We start from the raw sequence: 19,352 nt of genomic DNA on the forward strand, positions 1-19,352 counted from the left end.
GTTACCTATTTTGTTACAGTCATTATTAATGTTTCTAGTCAGATGAGAACATTGACATACCACTTTTTCCCTTTACAGTACTTTAAAGATAATCTTACCACTATACTCATATGTTCTATGAAATATAGAAACTATTTGAAGAAAATCTAATATTCATGCTTTATAACAGCTAAAGCCCTGTAAAGACATCTTGAATCCTGTGGATCCAGATTTACTGGTTTTCTTTATGCCTTTGTCCTGCTCATCCTTCATGATTAAACCAGGTTTTATTCATCTGTGATGTCAATTACAAAGGTTCTGGAGCTCATTTAGCCACCAGGTAATATTTGATGTACAGAGATGTATGAAGCAAGTAGAATGTCCCATCAGTGGTGAGAGAAGGCTTTGATTTACTGACTGAAATGCATCTGCAAATAGTTGAATCAAAAAGCCATTCTTCAGAAATAGACTTTGTTTTGTACTCTTGAACTGTAAAAGTAGGGCACTGTCATCTTTCCCCATGTGCAAATGCAGAAGCTCTGTAGACTTTAATGGTAAAATATTTCCATCAGCAGAAGCTGCACTTTACATCTGAATTGTTCGGTTTGAAAGCGCTGGTTCTTCCCTTCTGTTTTTTAACTGTTACTTTCCCAAATATCCTGATCCTATCACTATAACAATTCAGTGATACTTTAATTTACATTTACAGTGCTACATTGCTATTATGCTATTATTAAAATTATAGGTGTTTTCTACTCCTAGAATTATTTACTACCAAGATTAAATTGCCATTAATCATAAATACTATTTACTGATTTTAATCAAAACATACTAGCTGGCTTATCATAACAGCAAGTGTGATATGTTGATAGATGGCATAGTGAGGAGCCTTTTTAGCTGTTACAGGAGGGCCAAAATCTTCTTGTAGCATACATTTTATTGGGAGCTGAAATCAGTCAATATGCAATGAAGACTGAGAATTACTTGAATCATGCTCTAGGCATTTATTTGCCTTTCTGGAATAGCTGTGTTTATACAGTCATCTTGGGGTTAGGGGCAGTTCAGCTCAGGTTGTTGACTGAAAGAAAATGCTGTAGGAAATCTGTCTAGAATGTCTGTAGCTCTCAGTCAGGAAAGAGTTCAGGGTGCACAGAAACCAAATGACTCAGATTCACAAAAAATTTGTGAGGTGTTTCAGCTTCAGGGTCTAAGCTGGACATTATTAAATGTGGAAGCTGTTGTAACCTCATGACTTGTAGGCTGCTGTGAGAATTGAACTGTGAAATGTTATCATCTGCTGCCATGATTTGCTTTGACTTCCTGCCTGTGTTCTGCCTTAAAATTGAAGGTTTCATTGCTAAAATATGATCCCAAAGTATGACAGTGACAAGCACATGAATATGTAATAAGTAGTTGAAGAAACAGCTAGAGAGCAATTCCTGAAAGGATTTCCCTATGCTGATCAATGTGAGCTGTTTTAATTAGCTAAGCAGCTGGATTTTAGCTGCTGCTTAACTACATCCTCACTTGTCCAGGCAGTGGGAAGTCGCGGTTGTGGCATTCATTAAGTGATGCAGAAGCAGACATCCTCAGCATGTTGATGAGGATTGAATTGTTGCTGGACTTAATTACTGGTTCAGGATTTCTTGCTTTTGAGGCTGAACCCAAGAGAGAAGTGAAGTTGTGTGGGGGTAAGTCTTAATTTCTAGATGACCTATCTGTACTATTGAGCATGTGATTTCTTAGGTGACTACATCTTTTCTAGCCTCCTGTACCTGCAGAGCCAGGACAATACCCCATGATCTAGCAGAGAACACGCAAGTGTTCATTTTACAGAAAGGCTGTGGGGACAGGCTGCTGCCAACTGTGTTTGTTCTGGTGCTTGTCTGATCTCCTAGTGAGCCAATATGGATGATCAGCACTAACAGGAAAAAAAAAAAAAAAAAGAGTCAGCTGATACTGAAGGATGAGAAGAGCAGCTGACATGAGGTATAGCCAACATTTGGTGATTTACTGTCAGATTAGCGGCAGATTCATGGACTTAAGATTTGTTTTGTCAGTGGAGGCTGAGCTGCTTACCCCAAGGACTGCTGCTGGCCTCCCTGTCCACTCCCATCGCTTCTCCGGTGCTACCCTGATGCTCATGTGGCTCTGCAGCCAGCTGGAGCAGTTGGCCTGTCTGGCTGAAAATTAGTCAGGATATTTGGGATGGGATTCTTTGTTGTTAACAAAACCATGTGGCTGATCCAGCAGACTTGTGACCATGCCAGCACCAATACAAGAGAGTTGGTGGAAATGGTGAGCATGAGGAAGGCAGGAGTACTGGCTGTGCACTGTCTGCTTCTGTGACACTGATGGGGAAGGTGCACCTGGACTCCATGTGCCATGTCAGCTAATTTACACTATCAGCTAGAGGATTTGGGCTCCTCAGCAATGGAGGCATTGAAGCAGCTGACCACTGTGGGTGCATTTCAGTGAAAATTGCCTTCCACAGGATTGATACAATTCTGTCTACTGCACCCACATCATAAATTTAGGATAGCTGTGAGTCTTCTGTTCTAGCTTTAAGAGCTTTTTGGTAGAACTATAAAGTGTGTCTTTGGCCTGCAGGTGGTGGTAAATCTGATCTTTTGCATGACCCCTAATTTAGCTATTAAGTTACTACGATCTTCATGTAATTCAGTCTGCAGTGAAATAATTTAGGTGACATTTAAAACATTTTGTGCTTGGAGTAATGTCTTCTAATAAGTTTTTAGAATGTTGTACTGTAGTACTCTGGCTGTTATAAAGATGACATGATTTCTAAAGTAACTGAGAGGAATATATGATGCTTTTTATTAAACTAGTGTTTTGCCTTACAGTAATTTCAGCATGAGTTATTTTAAAATTCTTGGCTCACATTCCAAGAAGTCACAAGACATTAAAAATAGCAACATTTTAATTCTTTTTACTCTGTGTGTAAGTATAAAGCAGGGTCAATAACCATCACAATTAGACATACATTTAACTTTTACACGGGTATGTGAACTTAAGGACTGATACTTTATGAAAAGCTTCATATAACTTGACATAAAGGATAATTTTTGAGATCTTGGAATAAATGCTTGAGAATATTAATTTTTTAGAACAAGTGATCATTTTTCATTATTTTTGTTGGCTTTTTTCCCCCTTTAGGCTTTTATGTATGTCTAGAATGATGTATGAAAAAAGTGCAATCAGTTTTCCTGTAGAATATTCATTGTTATGTCAGTTTAGATAAATAAAATAAAGGTCCTGGTTCTGATAAAGGGAGCAGGCAATGTGAAGGGCTGCTCCATTCCTGCTGAGAATCACATGCAAGTCAATAGGAGGGTGTGGAAGTAGATGACAAAGAGATGCTAGGGCAGGCTAGTAGCTTAGGATGTCTTTTGTATCCCAAGCAGTTTCACAACCTGTAGAGCAGAAGGCTGTGGATAGCCAGGGGGGACCCTCCCTAGATGGCTATGGGTAGGCTCACAGGCAGGAAGGGGACAGTCAGAAGCCAGTCCTGCCTGTGATCTCCAGAGGCAAGTGAAATCCATCAATCCTCTTTGTACTCAATAACCAAACTGCCTCACTGTCAGCCAGCTTGTGGGAGTGTGCCCATGAGGTGCCCTCCACTGAACTGGAGACACTGGTACTCCTGAAACAGCCAAAGGACCAGGTGGGTGAAAAGCTGAGAACCTCCAGGCCTCTTGGCTTAGGTCGCTGTCCTGCTCTGGGCAGACACAGCTCCCTGCCTGCTCCCTTGGAGATGGCTGTGATTTGAGCTTTTTTCCACTTAAACAGCACCTCCCCTTCCCTGCTCTGTGGGACTGCTGAGGTGAGTGATGCTCACACAGTTGCTGTGTTGGGTCAGGAGTCACCCTGCAGGAGCAGCCTTCTGAGAAACCTGGTAGCTACACTGAAATTGTGTTTGAAGAGAGACAGTGCTAAGTCAAGGAAGTGTTCAAGCACAGCCCCAGATGAGGGAGAAACCGTGGTTTGTGCAGAGTGATTGCACTTACTCCGCTGAACAGTTTACAGCTCTTTGGCCAGAGCAATTTTATTTTCCTAATGTACAGATGTGAAATATACTTTTGAAGCATTTTCCTCAAGTATTTATATTTAGAAAACCTGTCCCTGAAACCCAGAGTAGAGCCTGCCAAGAAAGAGTGAGTAGGTGTTTAACAAGTTGAAACACACCACTCCAGGTTCTTTATCTTTCAGAAATGGTGACCCATAGGACCCTTTTCATATTGCTGCCGACTTGAAGTACCCAACTGCTTTCAGCATAGCAGGCACAGCAACTTAGAGATCCCCTCTGAACTTACTGAGTGCGTTTTTCTGGGTGCAGTGTGAGTTTTGAGGAGCTGGCAGGGGAAGCTCATCAAAGCTATTGCCTTCGCTGGAAATGAAACCACGCTTGTGATTTAAATTAACAGTTAGTAAGGTCTAAGATAAGTGTGCAGATGTCAGAGGAGTTGCTCTGTTTGTTCAGTCCTTCCTGCTAGAAGATGGGGGTGTGGGTTGGATGGCTAGTTTGCATCTTTACTTATTCCGTGTTAGATATGACTCTGGTGTTGTTCCTGATGTTTATGGGATTCTTTAATACTTTCGAACTTCCTGCTCTCTGCATGGTTTTCTTCCAGCAGTGTGAGATTGAACTTTGCTTGTGTACATTGCAGGGTGGCACAGGAACTGCTGTCTCCCATCCCCACAGCTAGTTATTGTCACACTGTCCCCTCAGGACTTCTCATGTAGTTGTGGGGGGAGTCACATTTTTGATGGATTAATATTTCCTTGCCGCGTGCATTTATGAGGGGGTTTTTTCTGCCTTCTGGTTCATTGCTGTGCCTTATGAACAGGAGGAGGAGGTGGGAAAGAGGCAAGAGCCATGCAGTACAGTAATTGCTGCAGCTCCTACCTCATCAAATAGGAGAATTAAATTTGATTTGGTTATTTTAATTATTTGGATGGCTTGAGAGAAAACATGTCATTAACCGTGGAGCAGAGGAGTCACTTCTCTCTTTGCAACACAGAATAAAAGACCAGGAATTGCTTCCTATGGAGCAGGGATGGGTAGGCTCAGCATAAGGTATGGGTAAAATCACCAGCTGCCCCAAGAGCAGCATCTTATTTAAATTACTGGGATTTAGTATATAAGGAAGTTATGAAGTTTGCAGTTCCTTTACAGGGCTCCATGGGGAAAAAAATAATGTGTCTACTGTCATTTCCATGTTTTTAAAGGGCTTAAATAATTGTAAGCTAGATGTGAATCAAACTCTCCTGGGGGTAGGAAATGTAGTGCTTTGCCAAAAGGTTGTTGATGAGTGACCTGTTAATGGAAAGTGGAAAAGAAAAACTGTCTTCTAACAGCTTGTTTTGTCTGTGAGCTCATATATTTTCTTATAGAACCATGTTATACTGGGTTCTAAATTAGAAATAGTCGTATATTTGGGCTGCCTTGCTGCCCTTGGTATATCCATTCTTCAACTTCACTAGGTTGGTTTCATGAGAGATTTTACTACTTTGTTCTTTGTATTTTGATTTTAAAAACGTTTTCTATGTATTCTTTTGGTCTTCATGCCATATGGAAAGCTTGAACTTGTGTCTGTGTGACAACTCCTATGATTTCCAGCCAAAAGTACTTGCTTTCATATAGAAGTGTTTATCAGATTCTGAGGCAAATTGCAAGGGATCAAAGGGCTTTTGCCAGTGCAAGAAAGAGCTTGTTCCTTGTTGTTCTCACTCATACTTGAATGTGGATACTTCATAGATTTCTTAATTTCTGCCTATGAAGCTTAGGTAAATCCTGAATTCTTAGTTTAGAAAGTTACTGCTGCTCCAGGAGATTTCGGATTTATGTTACCAGACTTCAGTCTCCTTTCTGTCTGATAATAAATATGATTAAAACCCTAAAGATTGTAGTTATTCAGAAAAATAAAAGCAAAATTAAGGCTTCAAAAATGAACATCCAAAAGAAAGAGACATGAGATACAAGGAGCTAAGAAAAGAGTCCAGGGTACAGCTGTGAGGAACACACAACTAAAAGTGTTTCTTAAAGATAAGGCTATATTTTGATGGGACACTTTAAAGGAAAATTAGAACCCTTTTCTGCTAAAAATGCACAGTGAAATATGACTGATAGAAATGTTTTCTAAAGCAGCTTTGCAAGCAGTGTGGATTGGGGCCAAGCCACATTTGAACTGTTTCTGAAACCAGACAAATAGGCATTGTTTATCCTAGACTAGCCAGACTGTTTCAGAAAACAGTTCAGTCAGAGCAACATTCATTTCTAGTCTTAATTAGTTTCCAGAATGACTGTAGAGGGAGGACGTTTTTTATCCACATCCTTTTTGACTGTCTCTTTCTTCTCTCCTCCAATTCCCCCCACTCTTCATCTCACTGGAGTAATTGCAGCCATCCTGTGCATGTGGAGCTAAGCTGAGCCCTGGCAGAGTTGGTGTGCTGCGCAAGAGCAGACTCAAAATGTTAATGCACTCCCTGTACTAACATTCCTGCTGATGGAGTCTGGTGCTGGAAAGTTTCTGGAAAAGGCTTGATTAGTATACCTTTGTTTTGTTGTTAAGATACTGTATTAATTTGAACCAGATACACTCTATTTATTTTCAGCCTTTAAAAAGTCCATTCAGCTTCTCACCAATAAATATTTTTTATCTCTTGTGCTTAAAAGAGAAAAAAGAGAAAAAACCCTTCTCTTCTGAACTGATTGGTTGGTTTGTTTATGTTGTTTTAATTCCTCTGTAGCTTAACACAAAGTGGAAGAATTTTAATACCCTGTTCTTCAAATTGCAGCATTTCTGAAAGTGGTAATCCCAAATTAGATTTGATTTTTACCTGCAAAAATAGTAGGGACTGCTGTATCTCTTAAATAGAACATTCAGAGGAGAGGCATCAGAAACCTTAGTCTTAGTAAGAAAACAGATGAGTTGGCAAAAGGAAACATTTTTCTGTCCCTGCATATCAACAAATATTTGGTCGTGTTGTTTTCCTAACCCCACCCACCAAGTTATTACTGAAAAATGTTACCTCAACTGGAAGGGAAGACAAGTAGTTAAGTAATTGTTAAAAATATTTAGCAAAGGGTTGTATGTTTTTACTTCACTGTGTAAGTTTTATTTATTTATGAGAATATAAGTCATTCAGTACTTGCAATCTGTAAATATGCACGCCCACATGAGACAGAATGTGAACTTCAAGACAGAATTGAGAGACATAATGGATTTAATAATTGGCTTTCTATCTTTGCAGAGTTTTGAAGCCAAGCTGTAACCTGGTTTTCATTAAAAGGGGTTGGGTATGGTTGTATAGTCCAGGAGTTTTGGACAAGTTTCTCTAAGATAACAGCACAGGGGAAAAACAGGCTTGGCAAACCCTTTACAATATGTGGGGAATTTTTGCGTGATGTTATTTAATTGTTTTCTCTTTGAGACATTAACCATGTTTTAATAATTCTTTTTTCTTCAATAAGCCAAGGACCCTTGTCATCCATAAGAGCGGCAATCAAGAGATGTAAGTTTACTTTTCCTTTTTCAGAACTGTAATGTTGTAAGATTGCTACATCTTTATTTTTAGTAACTGTTTAACTTGGTATGCAAAAACAAAGTAGCTGTAAATAAGAAAGCAGTACGCTGAGGAGCTGTAATTTCGTTCTCTCTTTCTTTATACACCATCTCTCTTTTTTCCTTCTTTCCAGTTGCTAACATTTTCTTATTTATGCATTAATGCACCTGTGCACAGGTGTGATCCTTCTCTGAAAAGCTTGGGTTAGATGTGCCGAATGTTTAGTTTGTTTGACAAAATAGAAGGTTTTTAATAGAAGAGTTCTCTACAGAGCTGTAGAAATCTGCAACTTCTTATTCACTTTACTGGGGACAGAATTAGACTCCTGTACTAGGCTTGTTTTGGAAATAAAAGATTGTGTATAAATCTTGAATGAAAGTCCAAACTCTTCTTCCCTGATTTCAGCATTTAAGTCCTTCTCCCCTTTCCCTGCTCATGATGTTTCCAGGCAGAGAGTTTCTTTAGATGCATCTTTCAAAGTATTTTATCCTGTTGCTTTCTTCCCCTTTTCAGTTTTATTTATTTTCAGTCCATGACTTTTAATTTCATATTAATGAAACAACTCTCAGGATTCTGCTATGGGGAAAAATAAATTAGTGTATGTAGTGCTGATTTGTTTCTCCTGGACCTATTAGTCAGGGACTCATTAGTGTGGATTAGATTGGAGGTAGTGAAAGGGCATCATGAAAGCTTTACTCAGAGTTAGTCTGCATGATGCTGTCCTTAAAATGCAGCACTTTATTTGTGCTGTTGCTGCCACAGATGGAAACTGGAAAACAGAGCACCAGAACACAGAAGGCCTTTTGTGGTGGAGTCAGAAATTGATTCAGACTGGCTAAGCCCCTGTACCTTGCCAAACTGAGAAATCATCTACGAGATCATTAAGCATTTGATATCTATGTTTTTGAAAATGCAGTAGCAAGTGATTCTCTGTTTTGAGGCATAATCACATAAAAATCCAGTCAAGAAGCTGTGGCTCGTGGTACTTGCTTATTAACATGTGAATAACTATGATGAAATATAAGTACCATGTGAATAATTCAGACAATAAGCTAGCAAAATAACATCCATGTACGTAGCAAGGCATTGTTTATGAAATATAGTTTTTTGTATGCCATTACCCAGTGCTGTTAGGATGGACCTATATTACAATGGACACAGAGTAATTCCTAACTCCCCTTGCCATTAATCTGGAAAAAGTATGGTAATCTCTGGACAAGTGTATTTCCCTAACAGAGTTAGAAATCTGTCTTTCTTAATCCCTGATTCTTTGAGCTCTTACTCTCAGATTTGGAAGAAACATGCTAAGTATGTAGAGAGTTTCAACTTACCCACCTGTGGACAATGCTGTATATCATTTTGTTTTGATAAGTCTCTCCATTTCTTGTGGCCAGAGAGAAAGAGGATTTATTTTCCTTTGGCACCCTGACTACAACTCCAGGTAGAACCACGGTGTCATTTTCAGTTCATTGACTGCTCCATAGGATTCAGAAAAGTGAGCCCAGTGTAACCTGAAGGAAGCAAGCATGTGAGCATGAGATTTGCTCAGGAGTAATCTTTTGATCTCAACTCTTAAAAAGTAATGATGGTCTCAGGCCTAGACGCCCCACTCTTATCCAGCTCCCACTGAAATCAGTGAAACTGTTTCCATTGATGCCAGCGCAGCAACGTGCACAAGAATGGCAAAGAAAGGGGAAAGAGGCAAGCCAAATGCTGCAGCAGTGAGACAAAGGGGAACAGTGTTTTCACTCACTTCTCCACCCTTCCAGACCAGGCTGTTGTTGGGAAGCAGGGCTACAGAAGCAAGTCTCTTATCCTAAAATGTTGGAAGAACCTGTGGGCTTGTTCTATTCTCATTCTGTCCTAAATAAATACATGGCTGAATGAAGGATGTGTAACAGCTTGGGTGCACTCTGAAGCTGTGGCTTTCCATTTGGCAGTTTTGCAGCCATTTTTGGCTGTGGGTTTTGTTTGTTTTTCATTTTATTTGTTTTGCTTGGGGGCTTCCTAGGTTCTTTTGGCTCCCACTTTTTCCCAACCAGATCAATTCCATGACCTCATTCTCTTCCCCATCTGCACAAACATTTGGGCTGGCATAATGCAGGGAATGGTGCAGAGGCAGGAACATACAAGGCAAGGAAAGGTGTCGGAAGGAGTGAAGTGCCTTCATAAATCATGATTGTCAAATTTGAGTAAAACTACGGACTTGCTCTAAGGCTGTAGTTACAAAGATTTAATTCAGCAGCAGTGCCAGCCTCTACTGTGCCTAACAGTGAGATCAGATGTGAAAAAGGTATAGAGGGCTACCCTGAGGGTGGGAAGAGGAATCCCTGTAACCCCCCATGGTTATTATTTTATCAGTTCCTTCCCTGAAATTGCACAGAGAAGCACTGGAGACAGGAAACAGAGGCAGGAAAGAGACTGCTGTTGGGGGTGGCATTTTCCTCCCCCTGTGCTGCTGGTGGTCTGAGCCCAAGGTAAGCAGGTTCAGGGAGGAAAGTGAGACAGTGGTTATTTTTTTATCACTGTGAACTCGTTGTGGAGTCACATGAAATGCTAGCGTTCACTCAAGGGGACTCAAAAATCCATGTTTGGAAGGGGAATTGGGCATCACCATCTCTTTAGCTATGTTCAGGCATTAAATCAGCCCAGCTGCAATGTCAGACAATCTGATATTTCCTTGAGGTGCCTGAAACAGAACCAGAAAAGGAGCAAGACCTCCCCCTTGTGCCAAGAAACAGGTTGGGAGAAAACTTCCTTATTGCAGAGATGCATGAAAAATTCCAATTAGTTTGAACCTCCTAATCTTTTCTTCAGAGCCATTTCATACAGAAATAGTCTAACCAGATGTTGGGTGAAATTAAGGCTCTTTTTTCTGGTGTTGGCTTGAGGATTATCTGATCATTTTAGTGTTCCCTGAAGAAGAATCTCTGCAGTTGTGTGACACCTTTGATACTTTAAAGACTGCAGGTGTGGCCTCTTCCATGGGAACATTCTGTGAGTTCTTCAAACTGCATTACTTTATAGGTAAGGGAGGGAGTGTTTGCCCACTCTTGAGGCTTTCCTTGAAATACTGTAATGAATAACCTTTATTCCTAATCATCTCTATAGTGAGACAAATTAGCGAAACAAATTACGTTTTAGTCTAATAGTCTCCATATTTCATAAGTTTGAAAGAAATGTCTAACTTGGTTTTAGAAAGCATTGAAAGAAGCTGTGTTTTTAAATATTAGCACATGTCCTTGTTGTAGAAAGCTTGGCTTGTTTGAGGCTATCTTTCCAATCTTTAATGCAAAATTAAACTTGCTTTTAAAACACTTTGCAATGACAAAATTGTTCAGTGTTTCATACTGTCGTGCTAATGGAAGCACACAGATATTGCTATGCAGTGTGTGCATTGTGGAAGCACTCAGTGCCCACAACAGAACCTTATCTCTGAGCACATCCTTGATAACTTCAGTTGTCTTTGTATTGCCTTAAAAGGTTGCCCAAAAGATTGTAATTTCTAGCCCAGCTGTCTTCTAAAGGCTCAAATCTGCATGTCAAACTTCTGTTGCCATCATCTTGTCTGTAGCATTGAACTTTACGGGTTTGAGGTATAATGGTGCTTGTACTTACACAGGCATTTTGATCCCAAAGCTTAAGATGCCCCCTGCATCATATGTATGTATTTCAAATACAAATGACATATTAAGTACACTTGAAAAGTAGGACCCTGAGAAGAAACAGTAGAGGAAAAAATTTAAAACATAAGTATGCAGCACAAATGGGATACCCTTTGTGTCCACATGTTTAAAAATAATTGGAAAAGCCCACTAAATAGTTCTTCTAAGAAATATGTAAAGAGGAATCTATATATAGTCACTGATCTCTATTTACAGTAATACTCTATTTACAGTATTTAATACTCTATTTACAGTGTTACATTAGTACTTTATGCTGTACAAGGTAGATGCCTCATTGACACTGGCTAATAAAGTGCCTCATTGACACTAACAGAAATAAAGACTGACAATGGTATGAATCGATTTGATCCCCCCCCAAGACCAATAAAGTTATAAGATGAAAAAGTGAGGGTTTTATGCACTGATATATTCCTCTCCTTCCCCTTCTGAAGCTATTTTGCTTGTTTTATTTACATACCCCTAAGCATAAGCTTCTGGAAATGTTAGTGATTCTCACCCTGAGCATTCTTATTGTTGATGTTGAGAAACCAACTGTTTTCAGTTGTCAGTGTATAAAGCAGTGCTGAAATACATTTCCATTGACTCCCCTGATGGAAGAGAAGTTTTTTAAATCTTAAAACTGTTGTAATTTGAAATCTGTATTTTTCTGATGGAAAAATTAATAGTATGCTTTTTCAAGACAATCCACAAAGGGAAAGAAGAATGGGCTTAAAGGCTCAAAAGACCACAAGGCTAGGAAAATGGCTGCAGGTTTTTTTCTTGTGTTTTTAAAGTCAGATATATACTATATTTTAACAATTCATGTCTTCTTTCATGCACTTTTTAATTAAAATTAATTTCTTAGAAATAGTGAAGGAATAAAAGCTGTGCAAGTCTGGGGACAAGGATTATTTAGAAAGGTTGTATTTTTTTTTCCCTAGCACTTGTGGAATACCTGAGAGCAGAAGATGCAATAGCTTTCATCTCTGTTTCTACTGTGGATTTAAATCTTCTTAAGAGCTTCCAAAACCAAATATGTTCTAAAAGTGTTGTTGTAAAATAATGGGACAGCAAAAGTAGAGGAGATGTTGACAGAAGAAGGGAAGACCTTTGTCAGTGTCATTAAACAATAAATGTTTATATTAAATGTTTATATACACATGGAAGTAACTTGATTCCATTAATGCTTGAGAGATTTTTTTTCCAGAGGAATGAGTACATTCTGAAAATGTACATGATGGTTTGGGCATTAGTCCTCTTAAGGAGACTAGTTTATATATTTATATATCAACTAGTAAAGTTATTTTTATATAAATATTTTAAATATGTTTGTTTACTTGAATTTTGGAGCTTGATGGATTACGTAGATACCTCACTAGATTTTTTTTTTTTTGCCTATGTTAAGAAAGGAAAAAGGTCTTTCAGGCTTTTTTTAGATTTTTCCTGTTTAATAAATAGAAGCACTTTGATAAATAGAAGCACATTTAGAGTCTCACAGGATGAAAGAGCTTGTAGAATTTATCCAGAAATTAAGAAATAGTGAAGTAAGGTGACCGGTTTTTCAATTCAGTTTTACATTCCTCTTTAATTAGCTTTTATTTCTCCTGCCTTTATCATTGGACTTGAGCTATAACCCAAGCAGAAGTATTGACCCCATTTACCAAATGAACACTTTCTTCTGTCATCTTCACAAAAGTGATCTTGGATTTGATTGGTTTGAGTCAGTTTGGGGGTTTTTTCCCAATGTGTGTGTTAGATCAGCGCTATTTTGAGATCTCTGAAGAAGAAGCTGAAGGTGAGGTGTTTATTTACTTAGACATTTTTACAGAACTGATTTAGATGTGAAATAATTTGATCCCAGCCTCTTGCTGGGATCAACCTGCCTGCCCATACCTCTGTGGTAGGGGATCCCAACTTCTTTGTCCTGAGCTAAGTCCTCAGTGTAAATTATTATTTTTGGAGGGGAGAAAAGGCAGACCCAAATAAACAAACATTTTAAACTAGAAAAACCATTCAAAGAGATTTGATTTCCCTCTCCTCATTCCCACTGTGTTTACTTGCTGAGACATACAGTGGGCATTTCCATGTTCAGTTATATTCTTCATGGTTAATTTATTGCAAGGAAAACTTCTAAACAGCCGCTGTTAAAATTGGCATGCGACTAGAAATAAAATACATTTTTATTTTCATTTTTTAGGAAATAAAAAAGTGAAGTAAATAGTGTTGTGACTAGACATTACAGTAATCCCCTTACAACACTGGCACATGCACTCTCCTTGCATGACTAACCCATTTGATCATGACTTCTGGCACTCTGAAGCCTTGGTTTGTTCTCCTTTACCTCCTCTTTGTCTTCTGTAACCCCTTCTTTTTTTCCTCTAGCACTCATGAATAGTGCACATCCAAAATGCCCTGTCGAAGAGGTATGTCTGACACAACACTCTGCAGCTCTCCAATCAAGTATGCTTTGCTGATTTTGGCTAATGATGCTGTGATGTTGCACAATAACAGATCCTACCACTTCCTTAAATTGCACTTGCTGTGCAAAAAATTTTTCCTTTGGATAATTTGTTTTTCTGTCTAAAGAAATCCAAATGAAAATGCAATGTGGCCATTGAAAAAAAATATTTGAATGTAAATATGGCAAAATCAGAAAAATTAAGAGGTCAGGATTTGCTTATTTTATGTAACTTAAAACACGTGGTTTGGAAAAAAAAAAGTTTCTGACTCTTAAACCACAAGTGATTTAAACTTTAGGAAATATCTAGCTGGGAACATTTAGTATTTTCTTTTTGCATGAAGGAGAGTGAAATATCTTTTTAGCTTCTGTGCCTTAGTACCTTTCCCTTCTATAAAACAAACAGAAAGAGACACTAAATAAGATTGAAGAGCACATGTCAGAAATTATTCATTAAAAGTAAAAGCCTGCTATGTTTAACACTTCCTTTTGTTTAATCCATGTGTCATTTTAATGAAAGGAAAAGAAGTTTCAACTCTTGGTTCCCCACAATGCAGAATATAGCAAGGTATGGAAATGAAGAAGACAGGGGAAAGGACCATCTCTCTTGGTGGTAACTTGGACAGAGAGAGACTTTAAATGATTATGAAACTCCACTCTGACTATTTTAAAAACTTCTCATATTTAATACAAATATTTTTTTTAACCTTGGCCAGTCTTAAAATGTGGGATTTAGGATCACATGCTCTATGTTCTGCATTTCATTGATAGTGGATTGGTAAGGGCTCAGCTATTATCCTCATATTGCTGTGGCAGTATATTTTAACCTCTTCAAATTTTTGTTTCCTTTCTTTAAATAGCTTCTCGGAACTCTAGCCATAGTGATCAACAGAGGGATAGAAGGTATGATGCTCTTACTTATATTGCAATTAGGTTTCACTGTAAAACTTGTTAAATTGTGTCACAGTGTTACTTTTTATGGCTTTCTCCTCTAGTTTATTTTTTTCCTTGTCTCTATCCTTAGTATGTTTAGAGTAGACTTGGAAAAAAAATAGAAATACTTTGATTTTTAAGCACGATAGGTTAAGAGTTTGAGGAATTCTCTCATCAACTTTTATGTGTCCTCAAAAGGAGAATGCAACCAACCATCAAACCTCTGCAGAGTTGTTTTACTTTCCTGACATCTATGTACAGGATCACTTCACAACGAAAATAAGCACACTTTCAAGCCTCCTTTCAGGTTCTCAAAGGGTATTGAGAAAGGAGGTCACCAACCTGGATTGCGGGTGAACTGAGTCTCCCATTATTTTAGATGTGAAGGAACTGTACCCTTCTTTTTTTAAATTGTTTTTTTTTAAATAATTTTAAAAGTTATGCTTCTGCAGCTTTTTTTCTGTCAGGAGACCAAAGCTTCTGTAAACAGATGCTTTATCTACTCACAAAAGTCCCTTTTCAAAGTGGAGGTTTTGTGAGATTCTGGATGGATCAGTGGTGCTGCAGGGACCATGGCCTGGGAGCATGGGCCACTCCTGCAGCTGATGCTCTGAAAGAGGAGGTACAGTGATAAACCAGGGGTGCTCCCTGTGAGTCCTTCACTCTCATGGAGGTCTCTGTAGTACTGCGTGATGGAAGCAGATAGCCCTGCCCCAAAGACCTTGTGAGCCTTGCTCTGCCCCACTTCAGCACCCTGGAAATCTTCCCTTGGGGTCTGAGGATACACAAGTTTTTAGGTATCCAGCCAAGAAGCAGTTTTAACTGCCCTGCCTGTTTTCAGATTGTAGCTGGCTAAGGACAAACACATAATTAGTTCTCATTATCCCATGAAGACTAAGACTTCTGCCATCTAATTGAGTTACACTTGTGTTTAAGTACTTTAGGCATTTAAATTATTTCACTGAAGCCAGTAAACCTACTTTTTGGCTAAGGCATTTAATTAGGGGTTTTGAATGGAAGCCTAAGTGTTTGTTAGAAAGGTCAGGTAAGTTGCTTTGAAATCATGGAAAAACATCTTTAGGTAAATAAAAAAAAACTGAGCTATTTTTATTTCCCATTGTGGGAAAACCTTGGGCTGTTATACTTTAAAAGAGCTATTTGTAAATGTTTTAGGTAATTATTCCCCTTTGCCTTAATTTCTAGGCGTCCTGAAATTACAATAGTTGCTGCTGAACCCCTCCGGCCATCCTCCTGGTTTCCAGGTGCAAGTCCTGTCACTCCTCAAGGATTAGGATTCCCTTCTGCTTCATCTCATGCTCAGTGGAGGAGAAATGAGCATCTTCCAGCTGAGGTGAGTGTAAATTTACATGAGACATTGTTTGATTTACAAAGGTTAAAAGCTCTTTAGGTTAGACAAGAACAATTTTTGCTTGCTCAGACTTTCATCACATTGAATAGAAGACTATGACAGTGTTCTTTTCCTATGTATATGTTAATTTAGTATTTTTTAATTCATATGCCAATTTTTTTTAAGTATCATATCTGGATGTGCCCTAATATCTATATCTCTATTTTGTAGCTTCCGCCATCGTACGAGCAGGTGATAAAAGAAATCAATCAAGTGCAAGTCAATACAACAAATAACAATAATGCTGCTGCTCCTAGACATACCACTACTTCTGCAACACAAACTGACTTTCCAGAGGAACTAATCAGCCATTTGCCAGGAAGTAATGTAAAAACTAGTGTGCCTACACACTGGGAATCAGCAGGCTGTCGAGGTGAGACTGTTTTGGATTTCTCTGTGATGAAAACCTTACCCTGTCTTCTGAAGATGAACTTTATTGTTGGTCTGTGCAGCATTTACTATGAATAACAGTTAAATTTCTGTGAATTATTACTACTGTAAATTTCTGTAAAAATCCTTTCTTCTGAAAAGCTACTATTGCATTCAGAATATCATTAAAGTTTTGTTCAATTCAACCAAAATGACAGTCAGAACTTTGGGGCCTTAGGAGCTCAGATATCTTATCAAAATAGCAGCACTTCATAAATTTAGACTGAAAACTGTGCTAACCAAGTTGGGAAAGCTACTATACTCTTCTTTGGTCTGGATTTTGTTTGAATGCCTCTCAGTGCTGCAAGTTAACAGGAGCTTTTGGACTCAACTTGTAGATACCAAGCATTTCAGCAGTCTTCAGCTTATTCCTAAAGTTTGTATATTTTTCCATTCATCTTTTTAGGGACAGAAATGTATTTTTACAAGCACTAGTAGAGTTCTCAATCAAAGGCATCATGTTTACCATCCTGATGGCAGTCAAAAAAATAACACAAATGAAATGTTCTGGAACAGATAAGTAAAACCTTTTATTTTCTGTTAGCAGGGCAGAGTCCTCTTAAACCTCCCAGGCCTCCTGCAACTCTTCTGTCTAAGTCTCCTGCAGAAAATGAGAATCCTTTAATAGTCTTTGAAAATCCTGAACGTCAGAGGTGCCAAGAAAATCCCAGTGCTGTGATATGTCCTGTGCCAAAACCAAGATCAAGAAGCAATCTCAGACCTGTGGTCAGAAGTACTGAAAGTAAGATAGACAGTGGAGAAGAAGTGAACCAGCCCAATGCAAAACAGCAGCAACCTCCAATTCAGCAGTCACCTCTTCTGGATGAAGACAGCTTACTAGACAATCACTTGGGGATGGACAGCATGAGTGCAGAAAGGAGCCAAAATAGTATTGTTTCAAGGATCAAAGCTTTTGAATCCCAAGGCACTAATGATACCTCAGGATTATCAAAAAAGCCAGAAATTGCCCCTCGTTCATTTGTTCCAAGATCTGTTACCACTAAGAAGCCAGTGATTGCTCCAAAGCCAGGGGTAGGCAGAGTTTCAGAAGAGTGGGATGCATGGACTGAAAGCAAATCAACACCTTCCAAGGAATTGCAGCCTCAGCCTGAAATAGTTGGGAGCAGTGCTGTAACCAAACCTGAACTGCCAAAGAAGCCAAAACCCAGCCTTGTTAAAAGTAGCAGTAGTGATTTTCTTGATGCAAGGAGTGGATCAATTGCAGAAAACAGCGATGGACAAAAGAGATTTCCTGTTCCTGCTCCAAGGCCTCTTGTTCCTAAGAAGTCATGTTACTCAGAAAATCCTGCCCTTTCTTTGGCCTCACTAAAACCAGTTGCTGCTCCTCCACGGCCTTCTGTATCTGCCCAAGACAAGGTTTTAAAATCTCTGGGGGAATTATCCCCTGCAGCCAACTCCCCAGCACCTGCTTTGCAAAATAAACTAGATGTGGAAGGAGATCTGATCAGTTTTGATGATGATGTTTTGCCCCTAAGTCCAGCCTGTGTAGTTAAAGATAGCATCGGTTCTGAAGCAGCAGCAGGTAAGAAGAAAATTTTTTTAAACTGTTACTATGGTTATTCTTTGCAGGTGTATCCTGTGTGAGTTACATCTACCTGTCTTGTTGGGGTTTATGTGTGTGTAAGAAATCTTTGGTTTTCTGTTATGCCAAGATCACTATGAAATTACATGGATTTTAAGACTTAGGAGATTTCAAGGCTGTATGTATGTCAGAACTTGTCTGCTGGATATATTATGTGATTACTAAAATAATGATAAAAGACTTGATCTTATGTGCTAGATGTCACCTCCAGAATGTGTAACAGTTCTCTCTGGGGAACTTGGGACAGTGTATCTCTCACCATCTGATGTGACTCATTTATGTGAGTGCCTCAAGGTCTGTAGTGGAAACCTGGTCATCTGAAGAAGGAGCAGTGTTTGTGGCATATAGGAGCACTCATGATCAAACATACTGGGGTGGTCTGTCCATCTCACCAATGCCTACTTATTTTCTCTGTCCTATCTTTCTGTCCTGTCATGTGGCAGCATTCTTGTAACACAGTTTCAGCTTCAGGTTTTTTTTTTTTAATAAATGAAAATAATTAATTAATTTGGACAGATCAATTACTATAACTACATTCCTTCCATAAACCTTGTTTGATACTATTAGATACTTGGAGTCAATTTTTTTTAGTGCTGTTTTTAGGTAGTTTAAGACACAGCTGGGTGTTGGGCTGTCATCACATTTTATTGCGATAGTTTTTGCCCTCTTAATATTCAATATGTCTGGTTTAGTTCACCAGCCCCATTCCAATCTAGGGAGAGTTCTGTTTTAAAGCAGAGGGTGTGTCATACAAAAGGCTCGTTTAAGGGAGTGGCTAGGACTTAAAATTTTTTTTTGTTAGCCTCATCTATTAGGTTTGCGTGGCCAGAGTTTGATATTGGGGGGCTACAGGGTGGCTTTCTGAGAAGCTGCCAGAAGCTTCCCCCATGTCTGACAGGGTGGGAAGGATCCCATGCTGAAGTAGGGGAAGAGTGTTGAAGTCCTCCCCTGAAGAGGAAGGAGTGGCAGAGACAAGGTGTGATGAACTGACCACAGCCCGTCTTCATCCCCCTGTGCTGCTTCAGGGAGGAGGTGAGAAAATTGCAAGTGGAGCTGAGACTGGAAAGAAGGGAGGGGTGGGAGTAGGTGTTGTTAAGATTTGGATATATTTCTCATTACCCTTCTCTGATTTGACTGATAATAAAGTGAAGTAATGTTTCCCCAAGTCAAATCTGTTTTGCCATGATGGCAGCTAGTGAGTGATCTCTCCCTGCTCTTATCTTGATCCAAGAGCATTTTGTTACATATTCTCTCCCTGTTCATTGGGGGAGTGGAGTGATAGAGTAGCTCTGG

General features: G+C 39.0%; 1 protein-coding gene across 3 annotated transcripts in view; it reads left to right on the forward strand.

The window, feature by feature from the left end:
• Positions 1-19,352, forward strand: part of SH3D19 (SH3 domain containing 19) — an 81,729-nt gene that overhangs the window by 31,949 nt on the left and 30,428 nt on the right. The window contains exons 2-7 of one of the 3 annotated variants that reach the window (XM_058023844.1): positions 7,472-7,512; positions 13,611-13,651; positions 14,547-14,589; positions 15,823-15,970; positions 16,199-16,400; positions 17,001-17,999. In XM_058023844.1, coding sequence (XP_057879827.1) covers positions 13,636-13,651; positions 14,547-14,589; positions 15,823-15,970; positions 16,199-16,400; positions 17,001-17,999 — 1,408 coding nt within the window. In that variant the 5' untranslated portion in view covers positions 7,472-7,512; positions 13,611-13,635. The remainder of the gene's footprint in view (positions 1-7,471; positions 7,513-13,610; positions 13,652-14,546; positions 14,590-15,822; positions 15,971-16,198; positions 16,401-17,000; positions 18,000-19,352) is intronic. The other 2 variants (XM_058023842.1, XM_058023843.1) reach the window with 2 other exon arrangements.

This window comes from Melospiza georgiana, chromosome 5, assembly GCF_028018845.1.
Source record: "Melospiza georgiana isolate bMelGeo1 chromosome 5, bMelGeo1.pri, whole genome shotgun sequence".
Lineage (NCBI taxonomy): Eukaryota > Metazoa > Chordata > Aves > Passeriformes > Passerellidae > Melospiza > Melospiza georgiana.